At 24.8% G+C, this 15,874-nt stretch overlaps 1 protein-coding gene across 1 annotated transcript; it reads left to right on the forward strand.

Moving 5' to 3' along the window:
• The first annotated feature begins 2,599 nt into the window (after positions 1 to 2,599).
• On the forward strand, positions 2,600 to 13,546 carry ACXD (Adenylyl cyclase X D). Its single transcript, XM_011503137.1, has 21 exons — positions 2,600 to 2,742; positions 2,840 to 2,974; positions 3,116 to 3,336; positions 3,423 to 3,579; positions 4,231 to 4,380; positions 4,746 to 4,879; positions 4,954 to 5,201; positions 7,371 to 7,723; positions 7,793 to 7,872; positions 8,123 to 8,266; positions 8,529 to 8,711; positions 9,407 to 9,596; positions 9,685 to 9,768; positions 9,862 to 9,960; positions 11,118 to 11,261; positions 11,346 to 11,444; positions 11,499 to 11,622; positions 11,953 to 12,162; positions 12,229 to 12,403; positions 12,836 to 12,971; positions 13,352 to 13,546. The coding sequence occupies exons 1-21, from the start codon at positions 2,629 to 2,631 to the stop codon at positions 13,514 to 13,516; spliced, it is 3,345 nt and encodes a 1,114-aa protein (XP_011501439.1). The 5' UTR covers positions 2,600 to 2,628; the 3' UTR covers positions 13,517 to 13,546.
• Positions 13,547 to 15,874: the final 2,328 nt, after the last annotated feature.

Below are 15,874 nucleotides of genomic sequence, written 5' to 3' on the forward strand. Positions count from 1 at the left end.
GGAAGATTAATGGAATTATTAATGGAATAATAATTAATTATGGATATTACAAAATTAATCTTAATATTTATTATAAAATATAAATATTTTATTATTTAAGTGTTTCAGAAAATTAATGCCATCGTAGTAAATTTTTCTTATAATGATAATTTTTATAATTATTAATATTTATGTTTAGTTAATATTTTAAGAAATCTAATCCATACTAATGATTAAACAATGCACTTCATTATTTAACTTACTTTCTTTCTTTTTTCATTGTTATTGTACCGTAATACATTAGAATTACCACATATTTAAACAACTGTGATGATAAAGTATTTTATAAAAATTATTATTAAAACAAGTATTAGAAATTTATAAAATTTACATAATTAATCCTTAACTATCTTCACCTATCTTTGAAAATATTGACAAATATATTATTTTCTTTAAAAGTACATGATTAATAATTCCGTTTATCATATTTTATTTAACTTCAAACTGTCCATGATAAATGTAGATAAATTGAAAATTTGTCATAACTTCTCTTTCAGTGTGACAATTTTGCTTCAGCATAAAAGTCGTATTTATTGAAGGATTCAAAGTCATTTTAATAATTTATTCTTAGCATTCAAAGTCATTTTAATAATTTATTCTTAGCATATTGAATTTAATTATTTCAATTAATTTTCTGTTACAACTCCTCACTCTCCTCCTCCTCCTCCTCCTCCTCCTCCTCCTCCTCCTCCTCCTCCTCCTCCTCCTCCTCCTCCTCCTCCTCCTCCTCCTCCTCCTCCTCCTCCTCCTCCTCCTCCTCCTCCTCCTCCTCCTCCTCCTCCTCCTCCTCCTCCTCCTCCTCCTCCTCCTCCTCCTCCTCCTCCTCCTCCTCCTCCTCCTCCTCCTCCCCTCCCATCAAGTTTCACGTATTCATATGAATATTTTATTAATACGCTTAAAGCATCCTATATATTTAATAATTGAGGTTCCGGAGATATTATGTTACTGTAAAAAGCTATTATCGAATCTAAAAAATTTCGATCTTTTTTATCGAGTATAATTCAATATGAACACATATTTAATATTACCAGAAGTTTTAATTTAGAAATTATAAGCCTTGTAATTATTAATAAATACATGATAGAAATTTTGTAATAAAAACTATATCAACAAATTTATATCAACAAATTCATAATAACTTCGCCAGTGTTTTTCATATGAAAAAAATTATCGCTTACAACACTTTTACCTTGACTATTATTACGCATAATAGCAGTAATTTTTTTATTATTATTGAACTCCTATTAAACAGATTAATTTTTTTTTTTAACTAATAAATACGCTTAAAGTGTTACTTTAAGTTTCTAATATAATATTACGCGCAAGTAAACGTAAGATAAATATTAATTAAAAAGCGCATCTTATAATTATAACTCATAGTTTGAACTTAATCATATTAAAAATAATACAATAATTTATATTGCTCGTTTAATAGATCCAGAGACTCTAAACACGAAATATCAATTAAAAATAAATTAAATATACAATCGTTGATATATTTGCATTATTTAATACAAGCCATAAAAATTATTTCTTCTAAATAAATAATCTCGTAGAAATATTAAACAGAACACTGCATAAATGATTATGTATCGGTTAGATTAAAATACGTAAGATACGTTAAAGTACATGCGAAAGCACGTGATCAATTTTGTTCTTGGGAATAAATTTTTAACAATAAAATTAGTATGCGAAATATTGCCGCCTTGACGAGAACTTTTAAAAATACGATAGTAATGTAATGTATTTAAATAACAAAAACATACCTGAGAGAATCAACTTATTAACAAATATATATATATATATATATATATATATATATATAGATATATGAAGTTTAAAATAAATTAACAAACTATTTTGATTTAAACTCGAATAATAAAACTCAAGCTAATGAACTTTAAACGTATCTGCTTAATTTAACGCTTTATTAATCACTAATATAATTGCCATTACAAAACATTATATAGTTTTATTAGATAATAGTAATATGTATTAATAATGAATAAAGATATAGTAGCTCGATAGTACACATAAATATAATCTAGCTTATCGATGATGTCAGTATTATGTTATCGCATCACTCCCAAACTGGATAAGCCGATGGTCAATATTTCTTTGTAAAGCTTGCCAATTGCCAGTCTTTTAGTCAACTCTGAGTAGTTTAATTATTTCCGTAGATCCGTTCTTCCAAATTTTACAAGTGAGTTGTATGACAATCGAGTGCAATGACAATAATGGCTTATAATTCTACAATTTTAAAGTAACAAAGCGTCAGGAACAAAAAAGAAATTTTACATATATTCTTCATTATTAGAAATTAATTACGTTCGTCAGAATGATTTATGTATTTATTTTTTGTATTTATTAATGTTTCAGAAACCACGTAGTTTTAATTCATCGCCAGTGTCACGTACGTTAAGGCTAAATTAGAAAGGAAAAAAATATCATTTGCTTCAAACAACTAATCAAAATTCTACAGCTGACAATATTTAAAAAATATAAATTATCATATGTAATGAAGACTCGAATGTTAGAAAATAAGAAAATTATTATTAAATGTGCCTGATAAACTATACAAAATTAAAAATGGATGTTGAACTAGTAGCCAGAAATTCCTTATCTTCATTGCAAAGAACAGTGGATGAAAATTTTATAGTGTCACCTGCAAACTTAGAAGACTGGACGTGGTGCAATTTAAGGGTAAATTACAAAATTCAATACTAACAAATCATATATGTATATATAAATATTATCAAATTTTACTTTTTTAAAATTTATATTTAGACTTTTTTTTCAGAAACAGTTCAAATATAAAAGTCTTGAGAAATTATATTTAATTTATCGTAGAAAAATTGAGAATGGTTATATGTCACTTTTTGTTTTATTGCAGCTGTTTATTAATATTATACATTGTATTGTTTTGATTTCCACGGTAAGGTGAAAGAGAAATACGAAAGTATTCATTGAAATTATTTTTTACTTTCTTTTTTTCTTTTTTTTTTCTTCTTTTTTTCTCGTTTTTATCTTTTTCATAAACTTATACAAATGATCAACATGTTAAAATATATTTTAGATAGAAATTAAAAATATAATAGTTGATTTGATGGCATGTGGAATTGTGAACGCTTTACTTTTTCCTGTAATAGCTCTTTCTTTTCGTTCGCAATTAGTTCTGAAAGAATCGTATTTATCCGTTTGCCTTTCGTGCCTTATAATTGTTCTTCTTGTTATTGGCGACTTAACTGTAGTCGTTTATTATACATTAACTAGTATTAATGAAAATATATCATTCAGGTATTTTATATAATAATTATTTATTTTAATATCATTTGTATAATATATATATATATATATATATATATATAATCGTATTTTTCTAGGCCAGTCTATGCCACACATACACTTCTAGTCTGTTATATATTTCTACCATTATCGAGCAATCTTCACGCTTTTATTCTTGGAATTACTGCATCATTTTGCTATCTTGCTAGTCTTTCACTAATTACATACAGGAATGAACCTAATCTTTCCTTAAAGGTAAATTTAAGCTCAAATAATTACATGAATCAGATTACAATAGAACGGTATTTTAGTAGGAATTCAATTTTTTTTTTTTTTTTTTTTTTTTTTTTTTTTTTTAATTTGCTACAATTAAGTATACTCTGATGTCGCTTAATCCATATGAAAAATGTACTTTTACGACAAAGCTTTATATCCACAAAAATGAAAACTTTTAAAAGATATCATGATCAACAATACAACGATACAACGATAATGCACTATATTCCAAAATATTATCACCGTCGAAAATTCATCGTATAACGAAAGTACTTATAAATGTTCCTTTAAAAAGTTCTCATTAATACTGATATTTTATGATATAATAATGAACACTGTAATTGTTTAAATATTCTATTATCATTTATGTACTCGATTTTAAGCACTATAACATATAAAAGTATATAGAGTTTTTATGTTTTATTTTAAAACCAAAAATAAATCTTATTCATATGCATAGCCATGCAAAATTTTATTTAACAATATAATTTTTATAAGTTGCGAAATATATAAATATCATATTGCTTTTCAATATTAATTGTCTGATGTTAAAAAGTTCTTTTCATCTTTGATTATAAAATGTTTATTAACTATATCAACCTCTGTATTAACATAATTGATGAATTTCAGATAACAACAGATGTCATGTATCACTCATGTGTTAATTGCTTAGGCCTCTATTTTCGTTTTATGAATGAAGTTATGACGAGACGATCGTTTTTAGATCGTAGAAAATGTGTAGAATCAACATTAAGACTTAACTATGAAAAAGATCAAGAAGTAATAAATATAAGATAATTGTTTTAATTAATCAGAGATGGATAAATTTTAATTTCTTTAGAATTTTTCATACGTACATTATGAAATTCATAAAGATATGATTCAATTTACCACGTTGAAATAAAATTATATTATTATTATTTTTTTTCTTATTTATATATAGAAATTTTTAAATAATAAGTAGTAATTATAAATATTAATATCAATATAATATTAATACAGTATCAATTATTGCATAAATTAATATTTAATTATTTCCAAAGTATGTAATATCGAATCAATTTTTATCCATATTTGAAAAAATTCCTTGCTACGCAGATGCGCATAAAAATTTAAATATGTACTTATACAATTCCATTTTTTAGGAACAAATTACACGAAGCATTTTGCCAAAACACTTTGCAGCTAAAATAAAAGAGAACTTTCGCGATATATGCAAATTTATAGAAGAGCACAAGAAACCACCATTTGAAGAAGGGAAATCCTCTTCTATTTCAAAGTATAATAAGCATTTCATCCTTTTAATAAATTATTTAAAATTTTAATAATATCTATTATTAATTTTACGAATAGAGATCTATACGTTGAAACGCATCAAAATGTTAGTATTCTTTACGCAGATATAGTAAATTTTTCTGGATTGACTGTGACTTTACCTGTAAAAAAATTGGTTGAAACACTTAATGACCTTTTTGGCAGCTTTGATGAAGCTTCCGAGCGGCATAATGTTCTAAGAATAAAATTCCTAGGGGATTGTTATTATTGTGTCAGTGGTGTACCAACTCCTAATTCCCAACATGCTAAGAGTTGTGTTGATTTGGGTAAGTCAATTAACTAATAATTGAATTTTTAATGGCAGAATCTTATATAATTTGCATTTAGATAAATAGTTTTTTATATGAAATATATATATATATATATATATATATATATATATATAGAAATGTGTTTTGTTATTTAAAAAGACAACCTAATTCCCAATGCAATATGGGAAGAGATAAATGTGTATTGTATGTCTTATGCGATCATAAAAATTCGAAATGCAATAGTGCAATTTAAAATAATGTAATTCAACATTAACTATATATTTAAGCCTACGTCAATTATCATAAATGATCGAGAAATTTTGTAAAAGGCATTAGTTGACTCTTACTTTTCGATAGTTGAACGTGTTTGCCATTGAGTACCTACGACTTTCTATTCGATTAAAGATGGAGAAATACGTCTTTTTAGTCATTTGCCATATAATTGTAAAGATGAAACAAAACGTGAAATATATCTATTATTGAAATTAGATGATATAGAAAAATTTTTAATGCTGACCATTATCAATATGTTTACTCGTAAGATAAAACAAGAAATATATTTTATGTATTTCTAACTTGCGAAATACGAACCATAGCGATAGATAAATATTTTCTAGACGTCATAACAGTTTGTATTGATCAAATTGTTAAGAGATGATTTGAACTTTATATCGATTTAGTTTTTATGATACACGAAAAACTCTAATACTTGAAGAAACGTAATTTTTTTTTTTCAATAAACCCTGGACAAAAATATTCTATTCCTTAACTATATCCTTATTCAGATTCACAATTATATCGAATCCGCTAATTTATTTGTCTCGAATATTCATGGGACAATTAAAATCGGTAAGCTCGAGTTTAATGTCTTCAATCAATAAAAGAGATCGATAAAAGAGATTCCGTTAAAACTATAAAATTAAAACTACGTTTGCAAATTAAATTACTAATGTGTCGTCACAAGTGTAAACGATAGGATTCCCTACAAATGGTTTCAACAAAAGTTTTACCTTATGATGAGATAAACAATAATGTCTCGAGTATGGAGTTTCCTTCGAAGGAGATTACGATTGATTACTTTAATAAATTATGATATGTTTAACAAGCAGTGCTAATGTCAACTTTTTAAAATTGAATAAGAAAAAAAAATGTCGTCGATAAAGCAGAATCTATAATTTTAATTAATATTGTTTTAATTTCATTTTTGAGATATAAGATTAACCTCCATACTGTAAATATGAGAAAGGTAAAACAGGACAAAACAGGACAAAACAGGACAGGAAAATAGTTAAAATGTATAGAGAAATTAAAAACAATTTGTATAGTCCTTTTTAAAGAGAAATGTATTAGTTGGTTCAAATATTGCGTATTCTTGCAAAGAAAATGGACAAACATTCGTATTTTATTTACATTTATTCTTCAAATCAAAAAAATTAGAGAAATTAATTATTTTAGTAAATCCATCAATATATCGATATTTTCAAACCTTATACTTTATGGAATCTTTTAATGAAGAAAGTACATTGATACTTGGAATTATAGGCCTGTCGAAAGCCTGTAAATAGAGTTATTAAAACCGTGTTATGATAGATTAAAGATATTTCAAGAAAATGGATGCAAAAAAATAGAAAGTTGAATAAGAGATGGCAATGTGGATATCTTGATTGTCAAACTTACAAGTTTCCGACTAGATCGATTGCAGTTGGTTACAAACAAAAATTACGAGAAAAAATACATAGATACGAGCTTCAGGTATAATATTGAAATACATGCTAAACTGATGCATGAATCATGCTAAAAATCTAATTAAATTAGCTTTTTTTTACTTTAATTATATTTTCTAATTAGCTTACATTAAATTCGTTGTATTATTTAATTATTTGGTGCCGTAATTCTTTTAAACTCTAGTATTATTACGGCAGTAATAATGTACGGTAGTAATATTTCAGCAGAAACTTATTTGGCATCAAATTATCATTAAAATATACGATAAATCCTATCCCATCGAAAACAATAATTGAACATTTACAATTCGGTTGAGATACTTTGTTGATGTTTACATGAGTAATCTAATCGCCAAAATAGTAAAATCTTAATAATATTCTAATATTTTGTTAATGTACGACATATATTTATTTATTTATTTATTTACTCATCTTTGTAAATATAAATATATTCATATAGGTTTGGACATGATTAGTATAATAAATAATGTTCGCGCTAGAGTACAAAGAGAATGTGGCGTCGATGTTAACATGCGCATAGGTGTTCATTCCGGAAAGATCATTTCTGGAATTCTCGGCACTAATAAGTGGCAATATGATATTTGGTCCCGTGATGTCATTATTGCCAATAAAATGGAACAGACTGGAGAAGCCGGAAAAGTACATATTACTCAACAAACTTTAAATCTTTTAGACTCTAGGTTATACGATTACAAACCGGCGAAAAAATTAAATGACGATGTTCTCGACAAATACGGAATCATTCAAAGTTACCTCATTACACCTACTGCATTTCCCGCATCGACTCCATTAGTATATTTTTTACTTAAATTTTTGCAATGTATTAGTTACCGCTTATAATTCAATAAATTATATTTCCAGAAATCGGATATGAGCTTCATGCTTCTAACAACAGCAAACGCTCCGTCATTTTCTACTAACAAGCAGCATCATCTCAAATGGTACATAAATCTCCTTTATTACGGAGTACTAAACTTGCCGCAAATGATCAATCACTTATATTAATTCTTAACTTTACCTCTCAAGCTCAAACCTTGATAATGTTTATTCAATATTTATTTTCAATTACCAATAAAAAATTAGATTCGCTTCGTGAATATATTTAAACTAAACTTATTATTACAATTTGATATGAATACTCACAAGTTCTTATGACTTATTAAGTGCAGCATGTTTTTATAAACATTTTAGTAATGCAGTTGACGTGTATGCGTGTAGTGTTCGAAGAAAAACGCATTTTTTAAGCTCGTGTTTGCAAGATTATCATCTTATGCTGAGAGCTGCAGATGCCGAAATGGAAAAAGCTATTGAACAGATGCCTCTTAGTAAATGGAAGTACGTATATTTATAAAATGTATCGTACATGATTTTGTTTCATTAATGACATTTATTCCTACGATTGCTGAATGAAAAAAAATGATTCATAGCTTTAGTCGATACGATTGCCTAATAAAAATTTTATCTCAAATGTATAGCTATATAAATACAGTTTTAATACATCATTATGTTTTTTTTTCTCTTCTTTCTTTTTTTTTTCTTCCTTGTTTTTCTTCTTTCTATACGGCTGTAAGATTCACAATTTTTATATGATTTTCAGCCAGTGGTGTAAATGGGAAGATATTAATCCACTCTTCTTAACATTTTCACAAAGGAGTTGGGAAATACCGTATTTAAGAGAGCCGGACCCACTTTTTAAATTTTATATAGCATGTGTTACAATAGTTCTTATTTTCTCTGGATTTATTCTTATGATTCCTATAGCAAGTATGAACAATCGAAGGTGAAATCTTATTCTTTTATCTAAAATAAAATTTTGGATAATTAGTACAGTTATATATGTATTTTATATTAATTTCTTATTCACGCTTTTAGAAATTTAAGTAAAATTATAAAATTTCTGTGCCATATCAGAGTTTGGGAATAAATATTTATAAAAATCATTATAATTTTTCTTTGCATAGTTATAGATTTGGTGTTCATTCGAGCTTTTTCGATGTTGTGATTACATATCAAATTAAAAATGAATTTTGTAAAACATAATTTAGAATCTTAGGAATAAAAATAGATTATTTTATGAACTGACAATAAGTAATTTGTGTTATGGTAAGATAATAGTCAATTTTATGTATATGTATCTATATAACTTTATACAATTTATACAATATATATTACATTACAATGATATGACATACATTATATAATATTATATTAACAGCAATGTGTTTTATGCAATATATAATCACCAAATTTATTTACGGCAAATCATTTCCATGAAAGTATGTCAAATATATAACTGAAATTTATATTCTACGTATTTCAATATGCATTTTTCTACTTAAAAATAGATTAAAGTACCTATTTTAATTATTTTAGAAAATAACCATTATATATATATATATATATATATATATATATATATATACAATTCAAATTAATAACACACAATCAAATTTTCTTGTACATTTTCATTTCTAGTTGGTGCGTGATGGATATGACTGCTATTAGTTATACAATAACCTTGACATTTATTATTGTTCTAATACCCGTAACATGGACTCAATTTTTATGGATCCACTATAATGATTTGCACGACGAAAGCGAAAATAGTACTCAGCAGCAACCCCAAAATAAGATACTCAATTTCTTTTATCGGACTAGTGTTAAGGCATGCAAATATATATATGTATATAGAAATATATGTAGAAATAGAATGTAAATCTTAAAAAAGTTTAACAAATTATAATTGAATTTAGGTCATTTGGAATGAAATTCTTAGAATCATCTTGTACTTTATAATTACTGCAATGACAGCTATGACAACTGTCTTTAATTTTCTGGTAAATATTAATAAGCGCGAATAATATAATAGTAAAATTTATATATAAAAAAAAAAAAAAAAAAAAAACTTAATTTATATATGATTATTATAGATTGATTGTAAATACGATATTTCATATCAGGAAAATAATGTGACATCAAGTATTTCAGAATCTGAAGTACTCGACAAAAAATGTGTTTTAACTCCATGGGTAAGATAATTTAACTGTAATGAGATTACTTTGACCTATTTCTTAAAAGTTTATTATTTATTAAAAGTTTACAATAGTTTTATAATATTATTCGAAAATGAAAACTATCGGTTTAAATAAACAATTTAACGTATAAATGAATAAGACATTACAATTAAAATAAAAATTTGCTATTATTTTTTTAAAATTTTGAATGCAATATTTCACAATTAAATTTTAATACATAAATTAATGTTACACTGTTATTTGATCATAGAAAGAATTGTTCTCCTCATTCCATCTTTCTATCTTTTACCCATGTTATTTATGCCCATTAATATCATTATGCACAGTTTATATTTTATACTCATAGATGTAGTTTATTTTTTCTGAACTACATTCTTACTTTCAATGTTTCTATTTTTATGGAAGCAATGCCGTAATTATAATTATGGTAATAAATTACAATTTGCGAAAGAATTTTAATAGTTGTATTATTAATCTGAAGAAACTGACGAATCAACGTATAATTATGAAAAAACTCCCATCTCTTTACCGATTATCTTCGTGTTTTTTCAAAATATAACTATTTAACATTCTTAGTCATTAATTTCATACTTTTATTACGTAATTTTACTTTATGGGTAATACAAAATGATTTACTTACTTATCTTGGAAATCAATTTTACTTCTATTAATTCTTCAATTAAGTTGAACTGCACATTTAAAAAAAAAAATCTTCTTACACGACGTAACGAAGATCGATAATTAAATATTATAATATCTCTAACCATATGCTAGGATATTTAAATTTAAATATTTTCTTAAGCTGTTATTCGATTTTTCGCATTAAAGATAAAATTTTTCTAAAAATATTTTAAACAATCTATAGCTATAAATAATTTACAATGTATAATCGGAGGTTGCATTCGATAGAAATGTATGATGAAAATGTGATTATATATTACTTTTTTTATACCATAGTAAAATTATCAAGTAGTAAATATCATTAAATAATAATTGATTTATGCATATTGCATAATTATAAAGTTGATAATAAGTTTTATAATCATGGATTTATATTTATTGTTAAAAACGATATTAAACTATAACATTTTGTTATTTGTTATTTTGTTATTCTAGAGTTATCTTAGCTTATATTTCATTCATTATTCTAGCAATTAACAGAAACTTGTTCATTAGCTATTTTAATAACTTTTTTGTTATTAAGAATTCATTTTCTATTAAAATTTTGCGCTGCGATAACAATCGCGACCTTTTATTCATGGAACGTTTGGAATTATAGATCATTTATATATCAGGTATTGATATGTATATATATATATTTTTTTTTTATTAATATTTAGTCATTATTTATTTTTATTTTAAATAAATTTTTAATGTAGTCTAGCCGTGAAACATGGAGTCCTCATCTTGGAACAAGACCTGCTCATATTTTAACAATAATATATTTAACGATTTCCTTGCACTTAATTGATCGTCAGGTAAATATTTAATAAATAATGAAAAGTATCTATGCAATGCGTAAATCATTTCAGGTAGAATATCTCAATAGACTTGACTATAAGTGGAAACGTCAATTAACAAAAGAACAAGATGAAGCTTTTTATACTAGAAATGCAAATAAATTATTATTACGTAATATTCTCCCAGAACACGTTGGTACGATTAAATTTAAGATTATACACTATATAATACAATAATCTATAAGGTTATAAATAGAAGTTTATTATGTATTTATTAGTTAATTTTTTATTACAATTTATTAGTTATTATTTATTTAGTTATTGTATGTATACGCTATATAATTGTCATCAATGCCACATCGTACGATACTAAATGTCGTAAATACTTATATAAATTATTAAATAAATCACTACTATTAACTATAAATTTAAATATATATATATATATATAATTAATTTATAATTAATAATAGAGACTTATTTAATCGTTTGTATGCACTCTGATTGTTGAAAATTTAATTTCTAGCTGACTTTTACTTGAATATGGATAGAACGGAAGAAAATGCGCTTTATCACGAAGCCCACAGCAATGTGGCTGTAATGTTTGCGACTTTAACAGATTTATTAATTGACGAAAGCAATATTTTACTTGACTTTAATGAAATAATTTGTCAATTTGACAAACTATTGTTTGACCCAAATTATTTATGCAGAATAGAAAAAATAAAAATTGCAGGTTGAAAAATCATAATATAATTATCGACATTGTTATCAGATTTTTTTATTACTTAATTAATTATAGGTACGACGTATATGGCAGTTTGCGGATTAGAAATATCGAGAAGAAATTCCACTCACAGTCATGATATAAGCGACTTGGAATCAAAATATAATACAGTTCATGTTATGGTTCAATTTGCAGCTGAAATGATGTCAATTCTTGAAAATATAAAAATACAATCGGCTAAACCTTACCAGTAATACAGTATTTATTATACAATTAAGTTTTTTTATTTGAAATATATATTTTCATAATAAACAATTTGGACTCAATTTAAATAATTTTATATTGTTATATTCTTTTTACAATTAAGCTTATGTAAGTTTGAAAATATTTAAGCTCTCGTTATGCAAGTCGAAAGGTCAAGGACTGGTATAATTATGAAATTGGTAATATATTTAGGTAATATGTTTCTCCTTGTTCATAAACAAATTTTCGATTTAGAAAATTTTAATTACACATTAAGCCAATTTTTTATATTATAAGCTTTTCTTTTTGATTTCACTTAAAAGCACTCACTTTCAATATATTACCTACATTGTTATTATTTCATCTTTGATATTAGACATTTTTTACTTGAATAAGAAGTTTTTGCTTTAATTTATTTCATAATTTTATTAACAATCAGGTTGAGAATCGGAGTATCACATGGTGAAGTAACTGCTGGAGTAGTTGGTGCACAAAAACCTCTTTACGATGTTTGGGGTGATGCTGTGAATATGGCATCAAGAATGGATACCACTGGTGAGCCTGGAAAAATACAGGTATAAACAATCATTAAATTAACTTTATACGGAAGAATAATATTTCTATTTATGTGTTTTTGAGAAAAAAACATTTCACTAACTATGAATTTATTGATATATATATATATATATATATATATATATATTGAGATAATTAATGGTAATGATGTATAAATATTTACTTATTGCCATTGTCACGTCTATGAAGAGCTAATCTTCGTCAATAATTGAAATATAACATTTTCATTTTAAAAATCAATTTTTGAAGAGCGACATATTAATGAAATTTCTTGTTTGTCCAGCGTTTTAGAACATATATATTATATATAAATTTATGATATCTACAGATATTAACGTAAGATAATATTTTGAATATTCTGAATATTCCACCAACATAGGTAACCAAAGAAACAGCTCAATTACTAGAAGACGAAGGAATCGTATGTCATCTTAGAGGTAAAGTCTGGGTAAAACCAAAGGGCTTGGTAACTACGTATTTTGTAGGTATTAACGAACAAATAGAACTCCAGGAATATTTAAAACACCAGACTAGTGAGCCATAATTTATACTAAATAATTCCAATTAAACATAGCGACAATAATAACAATGAAAGGAAACTGTGTAATAGGTAAGATACACATAAATTAAATAAATTAAATATCTATGATAAAGAAAATCTCTTAATTCCATAATTTAAAGTTAAAAATTTTATAAAAAATAATTTATTTCAACATTAGTAGAGCAAATTGTTTTACATTTGACATTTACGTTTTACAACATTAATCAATGATAATTGATTGTCTGCATTTGACAGTTGCCATCATTATTTTGTATTTAATTATATATTTTCACAAATTATTAATATATATATATTATGTAGTTGTTATGTAATGTGACGGTAAATCCAGACGTGTTATTATATACATATTTAAACAATTACAATATAAACGTACATATGCTTCAATTTCTCTAATATTTCAGTTCTAGCTTATAATACATTTTTGTTAAAAAAAAAAAAAAAAGAAAAAAAGAAAGTAATACAGTACTGGTTTAAAAAGATTGAAAGACGAATATTATGTGAACAACATAAAATCATAGTCCTATTCATTGATATTAGAAATAGAAGTTTGTAAAAACTTACCGAAATGGATAATCTATAATAATAATATAATCAATAATCAAATAATCTATTAAATAATATTTTTTACATTTTTAGATATCTATTTTTTAGTTCGGAAATGTATTGAAAATTTTTTTGAAAAAATAACATTGACATTATCGGTACTATTGGAGCATGACTAATCTCTGGACTTTTTTTCATTCCTTCCTTATCAGACACATTAAATCAAGATAGAATAATAAAACTGATGAACTTGTGAGCCAAAAATTAGTTTTATGCTACTGTAATTTAATATCACGAATATGATATTTATATTTTTCTTTTTGCTATTTTATTTTAAAATTAATAATTTAATAGCGATCCAACAATTCTAAATTGATTGTATCGTAAATTAATCTAATAAATATAGAAAATGTGTGAAAATTATTAATTCATAAAATTATTAATTAATTAAATAAACCACTATATTATGATACAGTATGTATAACACGAATAAACGAATTGAAGTAAAGAATATTATTATTTTCAAACTAGTCAAACCTATCAAACTAGTTCGGTAAAATGTTAATTAGCAATATAAAATTTGTATACATTAAATTATTTAATGCGAATGTGATATACACATAAATACAGATATACGAGACGTTTATGTATGATTGAAATAAAAAAAAAAAAACATAATTTATCTGTAATTAATAAAAAAATATTGTTTTATTTCGGCATTTATGTACTATCGCTTCATTATTAGAAACTTTAACATCAATTAAATATACAAAATCGATATTTCTTTTCCAAATAACGAATGACATAAATTCGAACAAAGTTAATATAAATAATTCTTCAGAGTAAAAATAGGACAGAAATATAAAGTGTGATTAAACTGAAAATGTGCTTTAGCGGATGTCGCGTGCACTGAAACTTTCACATTTTATATGTGACGGGTTATATGTTATTGTTTTTAGCAAATGTGGTAACCCAAGTGACATCGTTTGACTCGTACGATTGTCGAACTGACTGTTATCTTCGACAACGATCCTTGAAATACCTTCACCACTCCTTGCCCTGCATTACTACTTTCTTTGACACTCCATGCCATGAGATTTGATCGACTCCATATTCAACTCATTTTATTAATATCTGCCATATGTCTGAAATGTAATTTCTAATTGTTCTTTAATTCAATTAAACGACAATAATTTCAATCAACAACAAATCATATTTATTTATATCAGTTATTCATTTAGAAAAGTTTTTCATTCAAAAGTTTTATCTATATCGTATATATATATATATATATATATATATGCATTATTGTGAAGACTTTTTCAAAATTTATACATTGAAGATTCTCATCTTTTATAACGCGATATTTTTACTTAAATTATAAATATTTTATAAACTAGAACAATTAGTATTATGAATTAACGTTAAACTTATCCCATGCTTTTACTAATAATAATAATTTGCTTTATTAAAAAAAAGATTTTGTTGCATCAACTTAATCGAAAAATTAAAATAATTTTTTTTTTTTTTTTTTTTTTTTTTTTTTTTTTTTAATTAACAATGTAAAAGTTTAACTGACTTGGATTGATTTCAGGTAGACAATTCATTGTTATGATATTATAAACTTGTTAAAAATGAAATTATTGAAAATCCTTATAAATACAACAATTTTTATAATAATTTTTACAATAATGACTTTATCGTAATAATATTTATCTTTAAACTTTTGCATAAAATACAAAATTATAAAAATCGAATTTAATAATAAAAAATTAACTTTAATCTAATTTACAGAAC

This window comes from Ceratosolen solmsi, unplaced genomic scaffold (assembly GCF_000503995.2).
Source record: "Ceratosolen solmsi marchali unplaced genomic scaffold, CerSol_1.0 scaffold45, whole genome shotgun sequence".
Lineage (NCBI taxonomy): Eukaryota > Metazoa > Arthropoda > Insecta > Hymenoptera > Agaonidae > Ceratosolen > Ceratosolen solmsi.

What these genes read in the sequence shown, in the direction of transcription:
- ACXD (XM_011503137.1), top strand. Translation starts at nt 2,629, where the DNA reads ATGGATGTTGAACTAGTAGCCAGAAATTCCTTATCTTCATTGCAAAGA. An exon ending in GGACGTGGTGCAATTTAAGG is followed by an intron (nt 2,743 to 2,839) that starts GTAAATTACAAA and finishes CTTTTTTTTCAG; the next exon opens with AAACAGTTCAAATATAAAAG. An exon ending in TTTATCGGACTAGTGTTAAG is followed by an intron (nt 9,597 to 9,684) that starts GCATGCAAATAT and finishes AATTGAATTTAG; the next exon opens with GTCATTTGGAATGAAATTCT.